General features: G+C 39.4%; 1 protein-coding gene across 1 annotated transcript in view; it reads left to right on the top strand.

Annotated features, from left to right (window-relative positions):
• The window catches only part of LOC128697451 (hemocytin-like), a gene marked incomplete in the record, with an annotated part of 289908 nt that extends 278714 nt beyond the window's left edge, over window positions 1–11194 (top strand). The window contains 3 exon segments of the mRNA XM_070094123.1: window positions 2020–2270; window positions 5412–5567; window positions 10536–11194. Coding sequence (XP_069950224.1) covers window positions 2020–2270; window positions 5412–5567; window positions 10536–10768 — 640 coding nt within the window.
• Between the last annotated feature and the right edge of the window lie 9526 nt (window positions 11195–20720).

Below are 20720 nucleotides of genomic sequence, written 5' to 3'. Positions count from 1 at the left end.
AAAAAATTTTTACCTTCTATCTTTGTTAAACTTAGCTCATATGAAACTAAGGTTTCCTTTTGTTTTACTAAAACAGTTGTTTGTGAGGAAAAATAAAGGATCAGGAGTAAAATGAATAAAAAGGACAATAATGATTCCCTGAATAATCAAAATTAAGTATTATTATAGAGCAGTATAATAAAAAACACTTTCACCATCATTCATCACTTTCACCATCATTCATCACTTTCACCATCATTCATCACTTTCACCATCATTCACACATAATCATTGTCTTTGCAGAGGGACCCAGATATGACAGTTTAGATGTCACTCCAAACAGCCAATATCCCAGACCCCTCCTTTAACCCTTAAACTGTCCAAATGTAGATCTATGTTTGCTCACATAGATCTACGTTTTTTTTTACATTGTTTCTTATGGAGAAAATCAAGGTCGGAGTGCTACGCGGGCAAACGTAGATCTACCTTAGGACAGTTTAAGGGTTAAAGTGCAGGCATTGTGCTTCCCACTTCCAGAACTCAAGTCCAGCTAACTGGTTTCCTTGAATCCCTTCACAAAATATTACCATGCTCACACTCCAACAGATCGTCAAGTCCCAAGAACCATTCGTCTCCATTCGCTCCTATCTAACATGCTCACACATGCTGCACATCCAGGCCCCTTGCAATCAAAACCTCTTTTACCCCCTCCCTCCATCTTTTCCTAGGATGGCCCCTATCCTTCCTCCCCTCTACTACAGATTTATACACCCTCCAGATCATCCTATTTTGCTCTAAATGACCAAACCACCTCAACAACCCCTATTCAGCCCTCTGAATAATACTTTTAGTAACTCCTCACCTTCTAGTTTCCACACTACGAATTCTCTGCATAATATTTGCACTACACATTGTCCTTAGACACATCTCCACTACCTCCAGCCTCCTTCTCACTGCAGCATTCACAACCCATGCTTCATACCCATATAAGAGTGTTGGTACCACTATACTCTTGTACATTCCCTTCTTTGCCTCCATGGATAACGTTCTTTGTCTCTACAGATACCTCAATGCACCACTCACCTTTTTTCCTTCATCAGTTCTATGGTTAACCTCGCCCTTCATAAACCCATCTGCTGACAGATCTGCTCCCAGATATCTGAACACATTAGTTAGATAGGAGTGCAGTTACTGTGCATTATACTATTAGAGTGAACTTTATAAAGTAGACTGCAGATACTGTGTAAGAGTGAATTACAGTTACTGTATAGGAGTAAACTTTTTAGTGTAGACTGCAGTTACTGTACAGGAGTGAATCTTACAGTATAGACTCAAGCTAATTACATACAGTATTTTTATGCTTTATACACTTAAATTATAATGTAAGTCTGACTTGTCTATTTTAATCTAGAGTTTGTCTAGGTCAAATCTGTCTTATTAGTAGAAACTTTATGTGTATAGATCTTTCTTTCAACACACCGGCCGTATCCCACCGAGGCGGGGTGGCCCAAAAGGAAAAACGAAAGTTTCTCCTTTTACATTTAGTAATATATACAGGAGAAGGGGTTACTAGCCCCTTGCTCCCGGCATTTTAGTAGCCTCTTACAACACGCATGGCTTACGGAGGAAGAATTCTGTTCCACTTCCCCATGGAGGTAAGAGGAAATAAACAAGAACAAGAACTAGAAAGAAAATAGAAGAAAACCCAAAGGGGTGTGTATATATATGCTTGTACATGTATGTGTAGTGTGACCTAAGTGTAAGTAGAAGTAGCAAGACGTACCTGAAATCTTGCATGTGTATGAGACAGAAAAAAAAAGACACCAGCAATCTTACCATCGTGTAAAACAATTACAGGCTTCAGTTTTACACTCACTTGGCAGGACGGTAGTACCTCCCTGGGCGGTTGCTGTCTACCAACCTACTACCTAGAATGTGTATAGATGTCCTGAATAATTTTTCTCAATTCAGCAGTAAGAGATAGCTGAAAGGATTGTTATCCCTTATCTAATATATGATTTATTTTTTCTTTTTAACCAGTAATGAGTGTTGTGGTAAATGCCTAAAGACACACTGTGTTGATGATGGCAAATCTTACTCCATTGGTGAACGCTGGGAAAGTGAAGGAGATGTCTGTTTTGAGTACAGCTGTGAGACCCGTAATGATGTTCTCACTACTATTGCTGTCAAAAAGGAATGTCCATACTTTGACCCAGAGTGTCCTGAGGAGGAAATTTATATGGATGACTTGGGTTGTTGCAAATTGTGCAACATTACAAGACAAGAAAAAAGTAAGTGGGTGTCTTTCCATCTGTTAATTATTATTTTGACTCCTTATTTTATTTTCATCCATGTGGGTGTAGGAAGCACAACAAGTCTTATTTATGACATTAAAACCATTATACCTAACCAGATTAAAAAAATTACTAGAACTTAACTGCAAAGGAATTCCTTTTATTTGGTCTTGGCTTCTGCCACTTTCTCCATCAACTGTGATGTTCCTCACAGTTGAAGTACCTTACTGATGTTTTATTATTCAATAATGATCTTCACAAAACATTCAATGTTATTAGTTCTTGCTCTTGTGCTGATGATTTGCTTTGCACTCTTCATATTTTAGTTCTTAAACTCCTGCAGTTTTCAGACTTACACTTTATAGTTCAGGTCTCTTACCTAAAGTATACCTGGAGAGGGTTTCATGGGTCAACGCCCCCGTGGACCAGTCTGTGACCAGGCCTCACGGTGGATCAAGGCCTGATCAACCAGGCTGTTACTGTTGGCTGCATGCAACCCAACATACGAACCACAGCCTGGCTGGTCAGGTACTGACTTTAGGTGCCTGTCCAGTGCCTTCTTGAAGACAGCCAGGGGTCTATTGGTAATCCCCCTTATGTATGCTGGAAGGCAGTTGAACAGCCTTGGGCCCCTGACACTTATTGTGTTGTCTCTTATCATGCTAGTGGCACCCCTGCTTTTCATTGGGGGGATGTTGCATCATCTGCTGAGTCTTTTGCTTTCATAGGGAGTGATTTTCATGTGCAAGTTTGGTACTAATCCATCTAGGATTTTCCAAGTATATATAATCATGTATTTCTCCCAGCTATGTTCTAGAGAATACAGGTTGAGGAACTTCTAGCCTTCCTAGTAATTGAGGTGTTTTATCGCAGATCTGTGTGCCATGAAGGTTCTCTGTACATTTTCTAGGTTAGGAATTTCACCTGCCTTGAAAGGTGCTGTTAGTGTGCAGCAATATTCCAACCTAAATAGAACAAGCGACCTGAAGGGTGTCATCATGGGCTAGGCAGTCCTAGTTTGGCAGGCCTGGTCACAGACCGGGCCGCGGGGGTGTTGACCCCCGGAACTCTCTCCAGGTAACTCCAGGTATCCATCCTGTCATTTTTCTAGCAGATGCGATTGATGCAATGTTGTGGTCTTTGAAAGTGAGATCCTCTGACATTATTGCTCCCAGGTCTTTTACACTAGTTTTTTGCTCTATGTGTGATTGGAATTTGTTTCATACTCCAATATAATTTTAATTTCCTCACATTTTCCATATCAGAGTAATTGAACTTCATATAGTTTCTGCAGCCCCTTGAAAGATTTAGTTGATGTCTGCCTTGAGTCTTGCAATATCTTCAATGGAAGACACTGCCATGCAAATTAGAGTGTCATCTGCAAAGGAAGACATGGTGCTGTGGCCTACATCCCTGTCTATATCAGATATGAGGATGATGAACAGGATGGAAGCAAGTACTGTGCCTTGTGGAACAGAGCTTTTCACAGTAGCTGCCTCAGACTTTACTCTGTTTACTACTCTTTGTGTTCTGTTTGTTAGGAAATCATACATCCATCTACCAACTTTTCCTGTTGTTCCTTTATCTTGCATTTTGTGTGCTATTACACCATGGTCACATTCGTCAAAGGCTTTTGCAAAGTTTGTGTATACTACATCTGCACTTTGTCTGTCTTCTAGAGCATCCAGGACCTTGTCGTAGTGGTCCCGTAGCTGGGACAGACAGGAACGACCTGCTCTAAACCCACGTTGCCCTGGGTTGTATAACTGATGGGTATCTAGATGAGTGGCAGTCTTGCTTCTTAGTGCTATCAGTCTGTAGTTCTTTGGAGTTGCTTTACTGCCCCCTTTGTGGAGTGGGGCTATGTCTGTTTTTTTTTTTTAGCAGCTGTGGGATGACCCCTGTGTGTATCCATAATATTAGTTAGCCTTTGTTTGCCTGAAATGCTCTGCATATTAAAGGGCTTTCTGCATGCACACCTAAATGGCATTCACCTCTGTACAAACATTGTATCATGCTGAAGTAAAGTATCTTATCTTACTGCACCAACCACTGAGAGAGCACCCACTGTAACTGTTCATGTCTTTCCATGATAGTTCTCCTTACTGCAAAAAGTATCATTTCTATCTGTCACCTTCAACAACCTATATTCATTTGTTACTGTATAACCCCCAGTACCACTTAGGCTTCACTTTCATGTCATATATGATTACATTTGTACATTCCTCACACAGCACATGGGGAATGGGAAGGCAATTGAGTTTTGTCCATGGAGGAGGATAGGCCCAATTCCCTGGATCAAAAGCCTTTCACTGGAATGAAGGCACCTTCCTTGAGGGATCATATAAGCTAACACAATACTTGCAGTGCAGTCTCTTATATGTTGACACTTTTACTATGCCATTGGGATCAGCTTTGCAGACAGAGATCAATGTCTTATTCATAGTTTCCTTAAATATACTGTGATTAGTAAATTTTGGCCTAGACATGAGAGAATGGGTGTGTGGTCGGTGTGCACAATATAAAAAAAATGCCCCATGCATTGCATGATGGGAATAGCTAACCTCTGACCTTGTGTTTGAGTTATAATGGGATATTTGAGGCATATTCTAGGGTAGTTTTCATGGTTTTACTGGCTGTTTCTTGGGGCACTTGATAGGCTGAAAGACATACTGGTAAAAGGAAGGTGATTTTGGTCAGTTTTGAATCAGCAGTGGCCAGAAATAATCCTGAAAGTGGTGGAAATGTTATATTTTTGGCAATTCTCCTGAGGGGCAGTGTATGCCTGTCACCCCCTCTCCTTCCCCATTTGGTCTGTTTTATGGGTTTTTATTGGATATTCCAAATAATGTAAGGCAAAGTAATAGCACTGCCAGGCATGTACAGAATTCTATTAATTTTGATTTTACTCACTTTAATGGTAAACATTAGTATACCTTTTGCTGCATAATAGTGTTCATAAGGAAAGGTATTAAGGATATGTTGAAAAATTGTGAACCTGTGCATCAGAGGATACCTTTACTGTCTTTAACGTTCTTTAAATAACACTGTTCTTTTAGTATTTTCCTTGAATATGTTCTAAAAACATTGCAGTCTTTCAGTTTTTTAATATATTTTTGCACATTGTATACAACCTAGGAGACTGCAAGCCGAAGCCCATGCCTCCTCATGAAACTATTGGGATTTTCCAAATATCCACAAGACATGTTGGAACATGTAAAAATCACGCTCCTGTCCCAGATTTTAGACAGTGTTCAGGACACTGTGATTCCTTCACCATGTTCGAGGGTCAAGGTAAGTTGCTAATCGTAGTAATTTGCAACATTTGTTATTTTCAGAAGGTTTATTAATGTAATTACTGCCAATAGAATTATACTGGCAGAAATTATCTGATATGTATCAGGCACTAATACTATATTGTTTCTGCCTACTGTATATAGCAGGTCAGTAAGGGAAGATTTTTTTTCCTACATTCTAAATCCAAAAGGGTTATACAGTATCTGAGGAATGGGAGGAGAGGAATAATCAGGTTTGATTAACCCTTTCAGGGTTGGTGCCGTACTAGTACATCTTGCACGCCAGGGTTGGTGCTGTACTAGTATGCATAAATTCTAGCACCTTTAAATCTAGTGAGAGAAAGCTGGTAGGCCTACGTATGAAAGAATGGGTCTATGTGGTCAGTGTGCACAGCATAAAAAAAAACCTGCAGCACACAGTGCATAATGAGAAAAAGAAACTCTAACCGTGTTTTTGCTTTAACCCTTTCAGGGTCCGTCCCGTAGATCTACGGCTTCACGTTGAGTGTCCAAACCGTAGATCTACGCCAAAATTCTAGCGCCGTTAAATTTAGCGCGAAAATGCTCATAGGCCTACATGTGAGAGAACGGGTCTGCGTGGTGGGTGTGCGCCATAAACAAAAAATCTAGGCGCCCGCATAGCATTGTGGGAACGCCGGCTCAGTTACCCTTGTTCACCATGCCTCGTCGCAAGTCAGCTCTCACTCCCCAGAAAATTGGGACTCTCCTCTTCCTATCTGATAGTTCTGACACTGATGGAAGTGGAAATGAAGACGAATTCTACGGCTTTGATCAGTTAGTGACCGAAAAGAATGACCAGGATATCGATAATAGTGCAGAAAACCCTGACGATCCTCAACCTTCTGCCTCTGGTGTGGGCACTCGTGACTCACGGTCGGTTGTTCCTCAACGCAAGAGAAAACTAATATTTTCGCGTGGCCAGGCCTCTGACTTCAGTAATGATGATGATAGTGACGTGGATTGTGATTTTATTGCGCTCGACGATCATTTGAGTAGTGATAGTGAGGAATCATATTCACCAGTGAAGCGTCGGTATGTTCGCCGCTGCATGCACTCGGGTAGTGTACCCTATGCTGTGCCCAGGGGACGGAGTACATCCCGGAGTACATCCCGTGGCCCTACACCAGTTTTAGGTAGTGATAGTGAGGATGATGTGGCTACACTTGGCATGGATAGACCACAGGCATCAGTGGATGGTGTTAGTGGTGATGGTAGTGGCACCGCCATGCGTGACTCACCAGCCCACGCTGGGACCCACGCTGCTGACTCATCAGTTCAAGGACAAAGCGGAGCGTCAGCCACCAGCCCACCACAACCACAACTACCCGCACAACCAGCCTATGATGTCCAGTATCCACCAGCAAACCGTATGTGGGATTGGCAGCAAAATCCCAATTTTGTTCCCAAGCCTCACCACTTTGATGACTCTCAAAGTGGAATTCTACCTACTTGTCCCCTTGGAACTACGGCCAATGAACTGGAATTCTTTGAATTATTCTTTGACCAGCCATTGATGGAAACTATTGTCAGGGAAAGTAATAAGTATTTTGAGTACACCATGGCAAATACGATCTTATCACCACAGTCAAGACTACACAGGTGGAAAGAGACGACTGTTGCAGAAATGTATATGCTTTTTGCAACAATAATGCTTATGCCTCATGTGTATAAGCATAATATAAAAGCATACTGGTCCACAGATCGGCTAATTTCTACCCCGGTCTTCAGTGAAATCACCTGGAGTTTACCTGGAGAGAGTTCCGGGGGTCAACGCCCCCGCGGCCCGGTCTGTGACCAGGCCTCCTGGTGGATCAGAGCCTGATCAACCATATCAATCATACCAGTGAACAGGTTTATCTTACTCTTACGTATGTTGCACTTCTCTGACAAAACCAGGCCTGACAGAAGTGACAGTTTATACAAGATTAGAAATGTTTTCATGTATCTCAAACAAAAGTTCAGCATATACTTTTATCCATTCAAGAATCTTGTAATTGACGAGTCTTTGATTTTGTTCAAAGGTAGACTGTCATTCAAGCAGTATATACCGAGCAAGAGGAAACGCTTTGGTATAAAACTGTTTGTACTCTGTGATTGTGACAGTGGCCTGGTGTTGGATATTGTTGTATACACGGGTAGTAAAACATTGAAAGATACCAAGATGTTATTGGGTATCTCAGGTGACGTAGTGAGAAACATGATGGCACCTTATCTTGGTAAGGGGCATACATTATATACCGATAACTGGTACACAAGCCCATTACTCAGTGATTTCATGCGAGTGAACAAGACAGATGTGTGTGGCACAGTGCGTTCTAATCATAAACATATGCCCAGGCTCAACGCAGGTGCTCGTGGTGATGACGTGCAGGTGTTTACTGCCAATGACATCATGGCATTACAGTGGCATGACAAACGAGATGTCACATTGTTGACAACCATTCACCGTAATGAAATGCAAGACAGTGGCAAAGTTGATCGAGTGACTAATGAACGTATTCGAAAACCAGTGACAGTGATTGATTATACACAAAACATGCGCTTGGTTGACAAATGTGACATGCAGATTGGTTTTGTTGACTGTGTTCGTAAGAGTTACGAGTGGTATATGAAACTTTTCTTCCATCTCATGGACATTTCAATGCTCAATGCATATAATATGTACCAAATAAAGACTGGCAACAGACCACCGTATGGTGAATTTTGTTTGTCTGTTGTCAGGCAACTCATAATGAAGTACCAGGTAAGAACACCTACTATACAACAAGGTCCTCGAATTACTCAGGATATACCCAAGCGTTTGAGGAGGGAAGGTGATCATTTCATAATACAACTTCCTTCAACTCAGAAGAAATTTGCTCAGAAGAGATGCATCGTCTGTGCACAAACAAAACGACGGCAACAAAGACGCAAAGACACTCAGTTTATGTGTGAGGAATGTAAGGTGCCTCTGTGCATGGTGCCTTGTTTCAAGGAGTTCCACAAGCTCCAGCAGTTCTAAAACCATGTCCAGTGATTGTAAATATGTAAATATATGATAGAACATTAGTATTATACAAGATTTGCGCATGTTTATTGTAATAAACAACAGTGGTAAACAATAATATGATAATAACTTTAGTGCAGTTATTGTGTTCAATACAGTGAGTTTATATATACAGTGGACCCCCGGTTAACGAACTTTTTTCATTCCAGTAGTATGTTCAGGTGCCAGTACTGACCGAATTTTTTCCCATAAGGAATATTGTGAAGTAGATTAGTCCATTCCAGACCCCCAAACATACACGTACAAACGCACTTACATAAATACACTTACATAATTGGTCGCATTTGGAGGTGATCGTTAAGCGGGGGTCCACTGTACATTGTATACATTATATACAGTATTGGTCTCTCAGGCCCCAAATGTTAGTAGGAATAGAAAAAAATTGGAAAAGAAAAGAAAAAATGTAAAAACCGCAAAATAATGTAATGTGCGTATGTGGAATTCGTCGATGTTGCCGCCACCACATCATTTTTGACAAACTTCTTGGCACTGTATCTCGGTAAGTACTGATCAGAATTTTTTTTTTTTGTCATATTACCTTCACAAAAATATGCTCTTTAATTCTGTAAGAAAAAATAATTTTTTTTTTTTTTTTTTTTTTAAATTTCTTGGACACTGGAGCACCACTTCAGATTTTGGCCTTGGACGCTGAAGGGGTTAAAACAGCAACTTTGCACTGTATTTTCATATGCTTTTTATGGTTGTATTCTAGTTTTCCTAGTCTCATTTTATAGAATGGAAGACATATTACAAAAATTGAGATGATTTTGATTTGTTTCACAATGAAAAGTACCTTGAAATTGAGCTCAAAGTAGCAGAAATGTTCGATTTTTGCCAAAGTTCAAAAATAAACAAATCATGCCACGCATCCAATACACATCAACTAGTGAGTCTAATATTCTATCACAAGTGCGCTGATATTATTTATACCATTTCCACACTAATGCAGTAGTCAGCATAACAGTAAATCTATTTTTTTGAGAAAATAAAAATTCGAAGTGGAAAGCAAAAGAAATGTAAGAGAGGCCTGGGGACGTGACTAATGAACAGAAAAATTTTTATTTTAGTGCCAGGAATGTCTGTCTTGTTTATTCTGGACCCTGTTTGGAAACTGGCATCTTTTGAAATTTGTGTGAAATTGGCAAAATTTACAATTTCTGACCACTTAATTGGATATTTGAAATTGGTAAATGGGTGGTTTCTTGTACTCATTTGATAGAGAAAATGGAGTTCTAGCAAAATAGTTATGATTTTTGTCGACTGGTACATAGGAATTGGCCAAAAATAGGGCTCAAAGTGGGCGAAATCGCCGATGTGTAAACATCATTGAGACCGCTAACTTTGCGAGAGCATAATTCCATAAGTTTTCCATCAAATTTCATACTTTTGGTGTCATTATGATCGGGAAAAGATTCTCTATCATTTCATAAGAAAAAATATTTTTTTTTTTTTTTTCGAAAAATTTCCGACCTTGAGAACAAGTTTAGGAAAGGGCCTGTCGACCCTGAAAGGGTTAAAGGAAGGGGAAGCTGATTCCAATTCCTTGGATCAAAAGTCCTTCACTAGCATCAAGCCACCCCAGCTTGAATTGTTTTTCTCCCTCTAAATTTTTTGTTATAAAACTCATCCTTGTTTGTTTCAGCATTGTGTGCAGTATTTATAACCTTAATGTCTTATGTTTCTCTGGAAACCACCAGCTGCTTCTGCACAACATTCACTCATTTTAATTAACAACTCAGGACTAGTGCATCTCTTAACCCTAAAACACCCATGGTGTGTCCAGCATTCAGTGTTTAGTTTGTTTTCAATATTCAAAACTCAGGTCAAGGCAGATTATATGTAGTATTCAGCCAATAATCTTTCATGTAATCAACTTTAAAGGCTGTGATTTCTTTTCAGGTCGACAAGCAACGCATGTCTCGACATGCTTCTGTTGTAAACCTTCAAAGATGGAAAAGATACGCGTGCCATTGAGATGTGACTCAGGGGTAAGCTTCAGCCCTGTCTATAGCAACATTATAGAATGTCAATGCCAGAGGTGTAATGATGGCCCAAAAGAATATATGGGTGATATGCCAATCCTTGAAGATATCGAAACTGTTGACTCGACAGATGAATCTGATAGACACTAGCTCTAAAATTTAATGACAAAATAAATTGAAAACAATATGATTTAATTTGTTGATGACCCTTGCTAGACTTGGATATGCATCAGCTCCTTTCACATTATTAAAGCTCTGGCTTCATGTTCTCATCACTTGAAAATTATACATTATATTTTAAATGCATAATCATTATTTGTATTCACCTGCTTCATAAAAAAACATATATGTTAAGTGGAGCCAAGTTCATAATAATGTTAAAGGTACTGTATTTGGCTCTGTGGACCTTCGTTGACGACTGACCGAAATGGATTATCTCTTACACTGTAAATAGTCACACTTAATATTATTAATTGCAAACAATAAAAATACAAAAAAATATGAGCAATGAAAAAAAGTACAAAAATATGTTGACACAAATTAAGTGTTACTTTATCAATAAAAGGAATATCAAGAGACTGGTATTTTTTTTACCCCAGTTAAATGTATATACCCTTTACATATGTAATGAGCAGTGGTGACTCGTGTATAGGCACTACAGCACCCCCTATTTTCACTAGATATTATCGATAACATTCAATATAATGAGTTTTTTCTTTAATTCTTTCTTTATACTTGTACATTACATAATTCTTAAGCTTAATGTCAGTAGCTATCCCCTAGTGCATGAAAAAATTAGAAAAATCCTTGTATGCACCGCGTGTGTGCTTCCCAGTCCCAGCGACTTGGTGTTTGGCTGTTGTGCGCATGCACACATGACCAAGATAAGATGCTGCATGCTAGGTAGTGAGAGCACTGTCGTTGATGCAGTGCTGACCCTGTTGTGCAAGTGTAAGGTAGTGTTTCATTTTGACTCAGTGACGTGTGTTGTGCTTAAAAACCATGTACCATGTGGTAAAGTGTAGAATTAGATGATTAACATGCTTCCAGCTATTTTATTTAATTCATATTTTTTGGGGTTCTTTTATTTTACAGAAAATGTAAATAATTTAATCATGGCTTCCTTGTATCCCCAAGAAATAAGTTCTGTGACTGTAAGTGAACTTCAACAGCTTAAGTTTTCACAGTTGTCTCTCCATGAGAAAGTTATAGTTAAGAAAAGAGGCCGTACAACACCTGATATTCGCAATGGCTAAAAATTTTCTGAAGCAGCACCTCCACTAATTTTAGTTACGAGCCACCGCTGGTAATGAGTAAACGCTTATTGAGCATATTTACTGAGTGAACCCCCTCTTCTGACCCGTAAGTGATTTACAGAGTATATATATACTGAGATGCATCTCTTAGTATATACACAGCCAAGTTGATTGTTTCATAGTGTACGTATATACACATACATGTATTTGTCTTATAAGGTACATATATTGAGAAATGTTTCTTAGTATATATGCACTGAGAAATGTTTCTTAGTGTATATACAATAAGGTATTTATCTCGGCATATATTATATCGTGTACATACACTGAGAGGTAACTTTTATTGTATATACACTGATGTGTTTATCTTAGTGTATACCCTGCAAGGTATTTATCTCAAGGTTTATGCATTAGTATATATACGTACTCCAATTCTTAATATATAGCTATTGCCTATTAAATCTCAAGTTAGTCCTAAGTTTGCCTAAGATACTCTTCCAGTATATAAGCTTTAACAGAAACAGTGTAACATGCCAAGACAAATCCAATCCCATCACTAAATCTACCATTTGTAATATTATTATATGATTTGTACTACCTATTTTGAATCTAGTTATGTATGTACTTAATTAGGTACATATGTATCTAATTATGTATGTATCTAATAATGTATGTTCAAATGTACTGCTCCATAACCTATATCAATACAGAGTAAGAATTAGTACTAGTCTGCCCGAAATGCCTAGGCATATTAGTGGCCTTCTTTGTAATAATAATATCTTTATTTACTACAAGTACATGTACAAGGTATACAGGCCTAGCTGACATCAATGACATATTACTATATAGAAAGCCCCTTGTTATGCAGAGCATGTCGGGCAAATTAGGTCAGTGTTCCAGGATGCGACCCATGCCAGTCGACTAACACCCAGGTACCCATTTTACTGAATGGGAATATGGACAACCAGTGTAAAGAAACACGCCCAATGTAAACCACACATTGTAAGCTTTACAAGGAAATAAACATATTGATTTTGATTTTTTTTGATCTCAGGGTATATAGTTAGTGTACATATTCTGGGAGGTGTTTATCTTAGGGTATATATATATGTACTGATTAGTGTGTATCCTAGTATATTTTCACCGAGATGTATTTCTTGGTACTTATACTCTAAGGCCTGGTCACGGACTGGGCAGCGGGGGTGGTGACCCCATGAACGTCCTCCAGGTATAAATCGATAATTTAAGGACTGCTCATGATAGTGGTGCTCAAGTGTAGTCGAAAGGATATAAACTTAACGATCCATTTCACTAATGTGTGTGATTAATGTAGACAAGGACTAAAACCCCAGCTGGGGTAGAGTACCTAAAAACACTTAAAATCCATCCAAAGTGGCCAGGTTACTTAACCTTTCTTACTTCTCTCTGTCTTACTATTCACTTTGTTCACTGTTGTATCCTGTTGTCCCCCTCAAGGAAGGTTCCTTGATGCTGGTGAGGGGCTCTTGATCTAGGGAATTGGATCTGTGCTTCAGTTCCCTGAAATAAACCACAATACCTTCCACATCCCCCCACAGGCACTATATAATCCTACGGGTTTAGTGCTCCCCCTTGATTATAATAGTTATAATAATATATCCTATCTATAGTCTCCCTTTAGGTATTCTCACTGTTGATATTATAACCTAGCTAATAAAAGACTGAGGGTTTACTCTCATCACACTTTTAGAGTATTACAAGTATTATTGACCAATGGTGTTAGGCAGGATGCCCAACTACTGGCCTGCAAGTCCATTTTTTTTGTGGCTTATTAACAAATACATATACCAAAAATGTCGGTTATGTGAATGGCATAATTTGGGATGAACATGAACATACTAGTGTTATGGGTGAACAATAACAGCAGGATGACCAAGTGACTGTCATGTAGCTCAATTATTATTATAACTAGTTTAAGTGGTAGTTTCACTGCAGGTGTTGCACAGAGGCTGTTGTTCAGTAGTGAGAGTTATATCTGGTGGTAGTCAACACCTCACTTAACCTCACAGAGGTAAAAAAAAGTGAACCTAGTAGCAAACAGCCAAGAGACAAGGCCAGGAGATGTGACTTGACTCCTGCAACTACAAACAGGTGGCTACATCTTCACTTGAGCTAAATTAAATATACCCTTAGTGTTTCCTGTTAATTGGTAAATTACTTAATAATGTGTTTAGGGATTCTCCAGTCTGTAACCCTCGAAAATTACCGTTTGGAGGAAATAAAAAGTTGAGAACAGTGATATAAAATGGGAAAATTTTTGTTCTCTTGACTCTACCTGTCCCCTTCAAGGAAGGTTCCTTGATGTTGGTGAGGGGCTCTTGATCTAGGGAATTGGATCTGCTCTGGTTCCCTGAATTAAGCCTGAATACCTTCCACATCCCCCCCACAGGCGATGCATAATCCAACGGGTTTAGCGCTCCCCTTGATTATCATAATATATCTACCTCTGTCATACTCTTCACAACTGCTGATCTCTGATAAAAAATAAGTAATAATAATATCTATTTCTACAAGTATATGTACAAGATATACAGTCTTATATAACATCAATTACATACTACTATATAGAAAGTAGTTTATGCTGAGCATTTCAGGCAAATTCGGTTGATTTTGTTCCCAGGATGCAACCTACACCAGTCAACTAACACCCAGGTACCTACTTACTGCTAGGTGAACAGGGACAGCAGGTGTCTTAAGAAAACACGTCCTAATGTTTCTACTTGTACCGGGGATCGAACCCCTGACCTCATGTGTGAGCTGAGTGTGCTAGCACTGGATCTACGGGATTATTATTATAATCAAGGGGGAAGCGCTAAACCCAGAGGATTATACAGCTGGATCTACGGGAATATTCCACAATTAGCACATTATATCCTGCAGAGATGTATGACCCCAGTGGGTCTAGAGCTTCGCTATTACTGTCATAATAATGTTCTTTGGAAACAAATGAAAGTTATTAGTATTGCTGATGTTTACTGTTGTTGTGATGAATATCTATTAAGACTTGTGGAAGAAAAACCTTCCCACACCTTCCATTAATAGGTAAGAATAAAATTAACACTTGCTCAATAGAAATTTTATACTTCCTAAAATCCTATTTCTTTTTGATAATGCTACTACTACTACTACTACTACTACTACTACTACTAATAATAATAATAATAATAATAATAATAATACTATTCCTCTTAACCGTTTTTTCTACTTGTATCCATTCTGTATAGTGATCAATTTTTTATACATTATACATGGAGCTTGGAGGATTTTTTTTACAGATCAATTTTACAGGCTAAGAGCTGCTGTCCAACCGCAGTTTCCCGAATTAAGCCTGAATGCCTTCCACATCCCCCCCCCCAGGCGCTGTATAATCCTCCGGGCTTAGCGCGTCCCCCTTGATAATAATAATAATAATGTCCAACCGCAGCTCATCTCAAGGTCCAGCCCAATGTGAGGTATAACCCCCTCCCAGGATGCGACCCACTAGTTGACAAACACCCTGGTGCCTACTTTCAAATTCAAATTCAAAGTTTATTCTCTATAAGGATTACAATGCTGAGTTTACAGAATTTGGTTATTGTGTGGTTTACATGTAGTAAAATAATAATTACAGAGGGTGCCACTAGAACACCTAGCATGGCTAGGTATTTCGGGCAGACTTAAATTAATTCTTTATTTTAAAATATTACAAATTATGAGGTAAGTTGGTATTATGGCTAAGTGACTAAATACTAGTTTGTGAGTTTAGCAATGTGAATGCTTTTGTTTTGGCACAGTACATAGTTTTAGTATTGGAGTATCATAGGATTCATTATTTTAAGATTGAGATTAATATTTCAGTTTATGGTCAAATGGGTGAGTGAGTGTAAGTGTGAACCACCAGGTGCTAGGTGCCCGGGGACAACAGCTATAAAGATGCCCAGCATTTCTGCCATGCCAGAGACTGAACCACGAATACTTAGTGTGAGGCGAGTGCGCTAACAACCTCTCTAAAACAGTAGTTGTAAAATATATTACTATAAGGCAGCCTGTAATACATATAATTTGCCCTGTTATAACCTTATTAAATATACAGAGAAGAGAGAAGGTGCTGGTGGCTTGTTTGGTATCGTCAGCTGAGTGTCCGGGATCGATCCCTGACACGGATGAAACGTTGAGCATGTTTCCTTACACCTGCTGTCACTGTTCACCTAGCAGTAAGTAGGTACCTGCTGGGTGTTAGTCGACTGTTGTGGGTCTCATCCTAGGGGGGGGGGGGGGGAAACAAGGTTAACCTAATTTGCCCGATATAGCCTGACTTTTTATATAGTATGTCAGCTACATGTTATACCACACATCAAGTGGTACAACATCTTGCTTCACGGGAACAACATCCAACACTCACGGGCCATATATTAATTTTATTTTTAATAAAAGAATATAAGACTGTGAAAGACTAGCGGCACTATTTTGCATGTGGGTAATGTTACTTGAAGATTCTTATTATTATTATTATAATCAAGGGGGAAGCGCTAAACCTGGAGGATTATACAGCGCCTGCGGGGGGGGGGGGGATGTGGAAGGCATTCAGGCTTAATTCGGGGAACTGGAGCACAGATCCAATTCCCTAAATCAAGAGCCCCTCACCAACATCAAGGAACCTTCCTTGAGGGGTTGAAGATTCTTAACAATAATAATAATAATAATTATTATTATTATTATTATTATTATTATTATTATTATTATTATTATTATTATTATTATAAGTAAGTTTATTCAGGTATACACAAATACAGTTACATAGAATTATCATACATAGCAGTATATGTGTAGAGAACCTAGGATAACCCAAAAAAGTCAGAGTGACTTATTTCTTTATTTTTATTATTGTTATTATTATTGATGAAATTAAGACACATGTGCAACATCTAGGTATCTTTATTGTAGACGTTTCGCCATCCAGTGGCTTTATCAATACAAATTCCAGGACATAACTTGAAGACAGTAGAACTGTATACAGATGAGGTAATCAGTCCCTCAACCTTGTAGTTAGTGTTGAGAGCACCGTGGTGGTGAACGTCGTGCAGCACAGGCAAGAACACACATGCCGCTGATATACTAACGTCAGGGGGAAAGGGACGGATAGCAGACGAGGACATAGTCACTGGTAGGTGGGATTCCCTAGTGGAAGTAGGTCATACCCAAAGTGATGGGTTAGTTGTAGTTGTCGTAGCCGTGGAGAAGGTTGTGTACATGTTGTCAGAATCAAGATTCCATAATGTTGCAGTGTCTAACAATTTGCACAAATATTGTATACAATACCGAGGGTAAGATTAAGACACATGTGCAACATCTGGTTATCTTTGTTGTACACGTTTGGCTAAACGTCTAAAATAAAGATACCCAGATATAGCACATGTGTGTCTTGATTTCATCCTGTCGGTATTGTATACAATATTTGTACATTATTATTATTATTATTATTATTATTATTATTATTATTATTATTATTATTATTATTATTATTATTATTATTATTAAGAATCTTCAAGTAACATTACCCACATGCAAAATAGTGCCGCTAATCTTTCACGGTCTTATATTCTTTTTTTTTTTTTAAATAAAATTAATATATGGCCAGTAAGTGTTGGATGTTGTCCATGTGAAGCAAGATGGTATACCACATAATGTGGAGGTTACGTGTAGCTTTTCAGCCTATTGAGTACACCAGGGTCATTATGCCCTAAGACCAACCAGTCTATTGAGCTTAAATACCATTTTGTCTTTAGTCAAGACCATCTTTGAGCTGGTCTTGACTACAACCTAATTGAGAATGGATGAACGTTGCATTGCTGGCAAGTGTCAAGACAAAGGTGTAGAAGCTTTCCTGTGCCAACGTTGTTCTGGTATCTTTTTTTTTCTGCATCTTTTATGTCTTTGTGCTCAGTTAAGCCCCGAATAATATTTAGGGCTCCTTCGTAATCTAAAGTCATATATTACAATTTTATAATCATATTACTTATAAATGAGAGTTGAATCTAATATAATGTTATACTTCCATGGGAAAACCTGGGTAGCCACAGCCACTCAAGAGGGAGAGGTTTTTTAGTGCCAGGAAGGAAAAAAAACTGGCAGGAAATGGCAGAAATCGTACACCAAATCCAGTCATTCCTGGAGTGGAACCACAGTCGATGGCCTCCACTCCAAACCAACAGATACAGATACTAATGCCGGAAAAAAAATCCCCCCCCAGTACCAACAATACCACCAGTCCGATAACATTCTTCTTTGCAAATATACAGGGTCTAAAGCCAGCAATAAACAACAAAATACCTTTCATCCGTGGACTGCTTGCAGAGGCAAAGGCAATGTTCGCGGCTTTCACTGAGACCCACATAAAGGATCACTTGGACAACGAAATATGGATCCCAGGTTACAACCTATACAGATGTGACAGAGTGAACAGGCAAAAGGGGGGGGTTGGCCTGTACATTGCAGAGTCACTTGTTTGCACAGAACTGCTTAATGCCTCAAATGACGTAGTGGAAGTTTTAGCAGTAAAGGTCGAGAACCAAAACCTAGTCATTGTGGTAGTCTACAAGCCTCCGGATGCAACATCCCAGCAATTCCAGGAACAGCTGTTAAAAATTGACCACTGTCTGGAAAATCTTCCAGCTCCTGCACCCAACATCTTGCTCCTGGGGGATTTCAACTTAAGGCACCTAAAATGGAGGAATATAGCAAATAATATTGTTGCAGTAATAACACCAGGAGGCAGCTCTGATGAAAACTCACACTCACACGAGCTTTTAAATCTCTGCACAAAATTCAATTTAAACCAGCAAATAATAGAGCCTACTAGACTGGAGAATACACTAGACCTCATCTTCACTAACAATGATGATCTGATAAGAAATGTCACCATATCAAAAACAATATACTCAGATCACAACATAATTGAGGTTCAGACATGTATGCGTGGAGCCCCAGACCGACAAAATGAGACTAGTCACGAGGGAGCATTCACCAAATTCAACTTCAATAACAAAAACATAAAGTGGGACCAAGTAAACCAAGTCCTAACCGATATAAGCTGGGAAGATATACTAAGCAACACAGACCCAAACTTATGCCTAGAACAGATTAACTCGGTGGCACTCGATGTATGCACAAGGCTTATTCCTCTAAGAAAAAGGAGGAGTAGATGTAAAATAGAAAGAGACAGGCGCTCCCTTTACAGGCGACGGAAAAGAATAACAGAGCGGCTAAAAGAGGTCAATATATCAGAAATGCGCAGGGAGACACTGGTCAGAGAAATAGCAAGCATCGAACTTAAGCTAAAAGAATCCTTTAGGAGTCAGGAATCGCGGGAAGAACTAAAAGCCATAAATGAAATCGAAAGAAACCCAAAGTATTTCTTCTCCTATGCCAAATCAAAATCGAGAACAACGTCCAGTATTGGGCCCCTACTTAAACAAGATGGGTCCTACACAGATGACAGCAAGGAAATGAGTGAGCTACTCAAGTCCCAATATGACTCAGTTTTTAGCAAGCCGCTAACCAGACTGAGAGTCGAAGATCAAAATGAATTTTTTATGAGAGAGCCACAAAATTTGATTAACACAAGCCTATCCGATGTTATCCTGACGCCAAATGACTTCGAACAGGCGATAAATGACATGCCCATGCACTCTGCCCCAGGGCCAGACTCATGGAACTCTGTGTTCATCAAGAACTGCAAGAAGCCCCTATCACGAGCCTTTTCCATCCTATGGAGAGGGAGCATGGACACGGGGGTCGTCCCTCAGTTACTAAAAACAACAGACATAGCCCCACTCCACAAAGGGGGCAGTAAAGCAACAGCAAAGAACTACAGACCAATAGCACTAACATCCCATATCATAAAAATCTTTGAAAGGGTCCTAAGAAGCAAGATCACCACCCATCTAGAAACCCATCAGTTACACAACCCAGGGCAACATGGGTTTAGAACAGGTCGCTCCTGTCTGTCTCAACTACTGGATCACTACGACAAGGTCCTAAATGCACTAGAAGACAAAAAGAATGCAGATGTAATATATACAGACTTTGCAAAAGCCTTCGACAAGTGTGACCATGGCGTAATAGCGCACAAAATGCGCGCTAAAGGAATAACAGGAAAAGTTGGTCGATGGATCTATAATTTCCTCACTAACAGAACACAGAGAGTAGTCGTCAACAGAGTAAAGTCCGAGGCAGCTACGGTGAAAAGCTCTGTTCCACAAGGCACAGTACTAGCTCCCATCTTGTTCCTCATCCTCATATCCGACATAGACAAGGATGTCAGCCACAGCACCGTGTCTTCCTTTGCAGATGACACCCGAATCTGCATGACAGTGTCTTCCATTGCAGACACTGCAAGGCTCCATGCGGACATCAACCAAATCTTTCAGTGGGCTGCAGAAAACAATATGAAGTTCAACGATGAGAAATTTCAATTACTCAGATATGGTAAACATGAGGAAATTAAATCTTCATCAGAGTACAAAACAAATTCTGGCCACAAAATAGAGCGAAACACCAACGTCAAAGACCTGGGAGTGATTATGTCGGAGGATCTCACCTTCAAGGACCATAACATTGTATCAATCGCATCTGCTAGAAAAATGACAGGATGGATAATGAGAACCTTCAAAACTAGGGAGGCCAAGCCCATGATGACACTCTTCAGGTCACTTGTTCTATCTAGGCTGGAATATTGCTGCACTCTAACAGCACCTTTCAAGGCAGGTGAAATTGCCGACCTAGAAAATGTACAGAGAACTTTCACGGCGCGCATAACGGAGATAAAA

Source organism: Cherax quadricarinatus, chromosome 44 (assembly GCF_038502225.1).
Source record: "Cherax quadricarinatus isolate ZL_2023a chromosome 44, ASM3850222v1, whole genome shotgun sequence".
In the NCBI taxonomy this organism is placed as follows: Eukaryota; Metazoa; Arthropoda; class Malacostraca; order Decapoda; family Parastacidae; genus Cherax; species Cherax quadricarinatus.
This window is presented reverse-complemented; position numbering and strand designations above follow the sequence as displayed.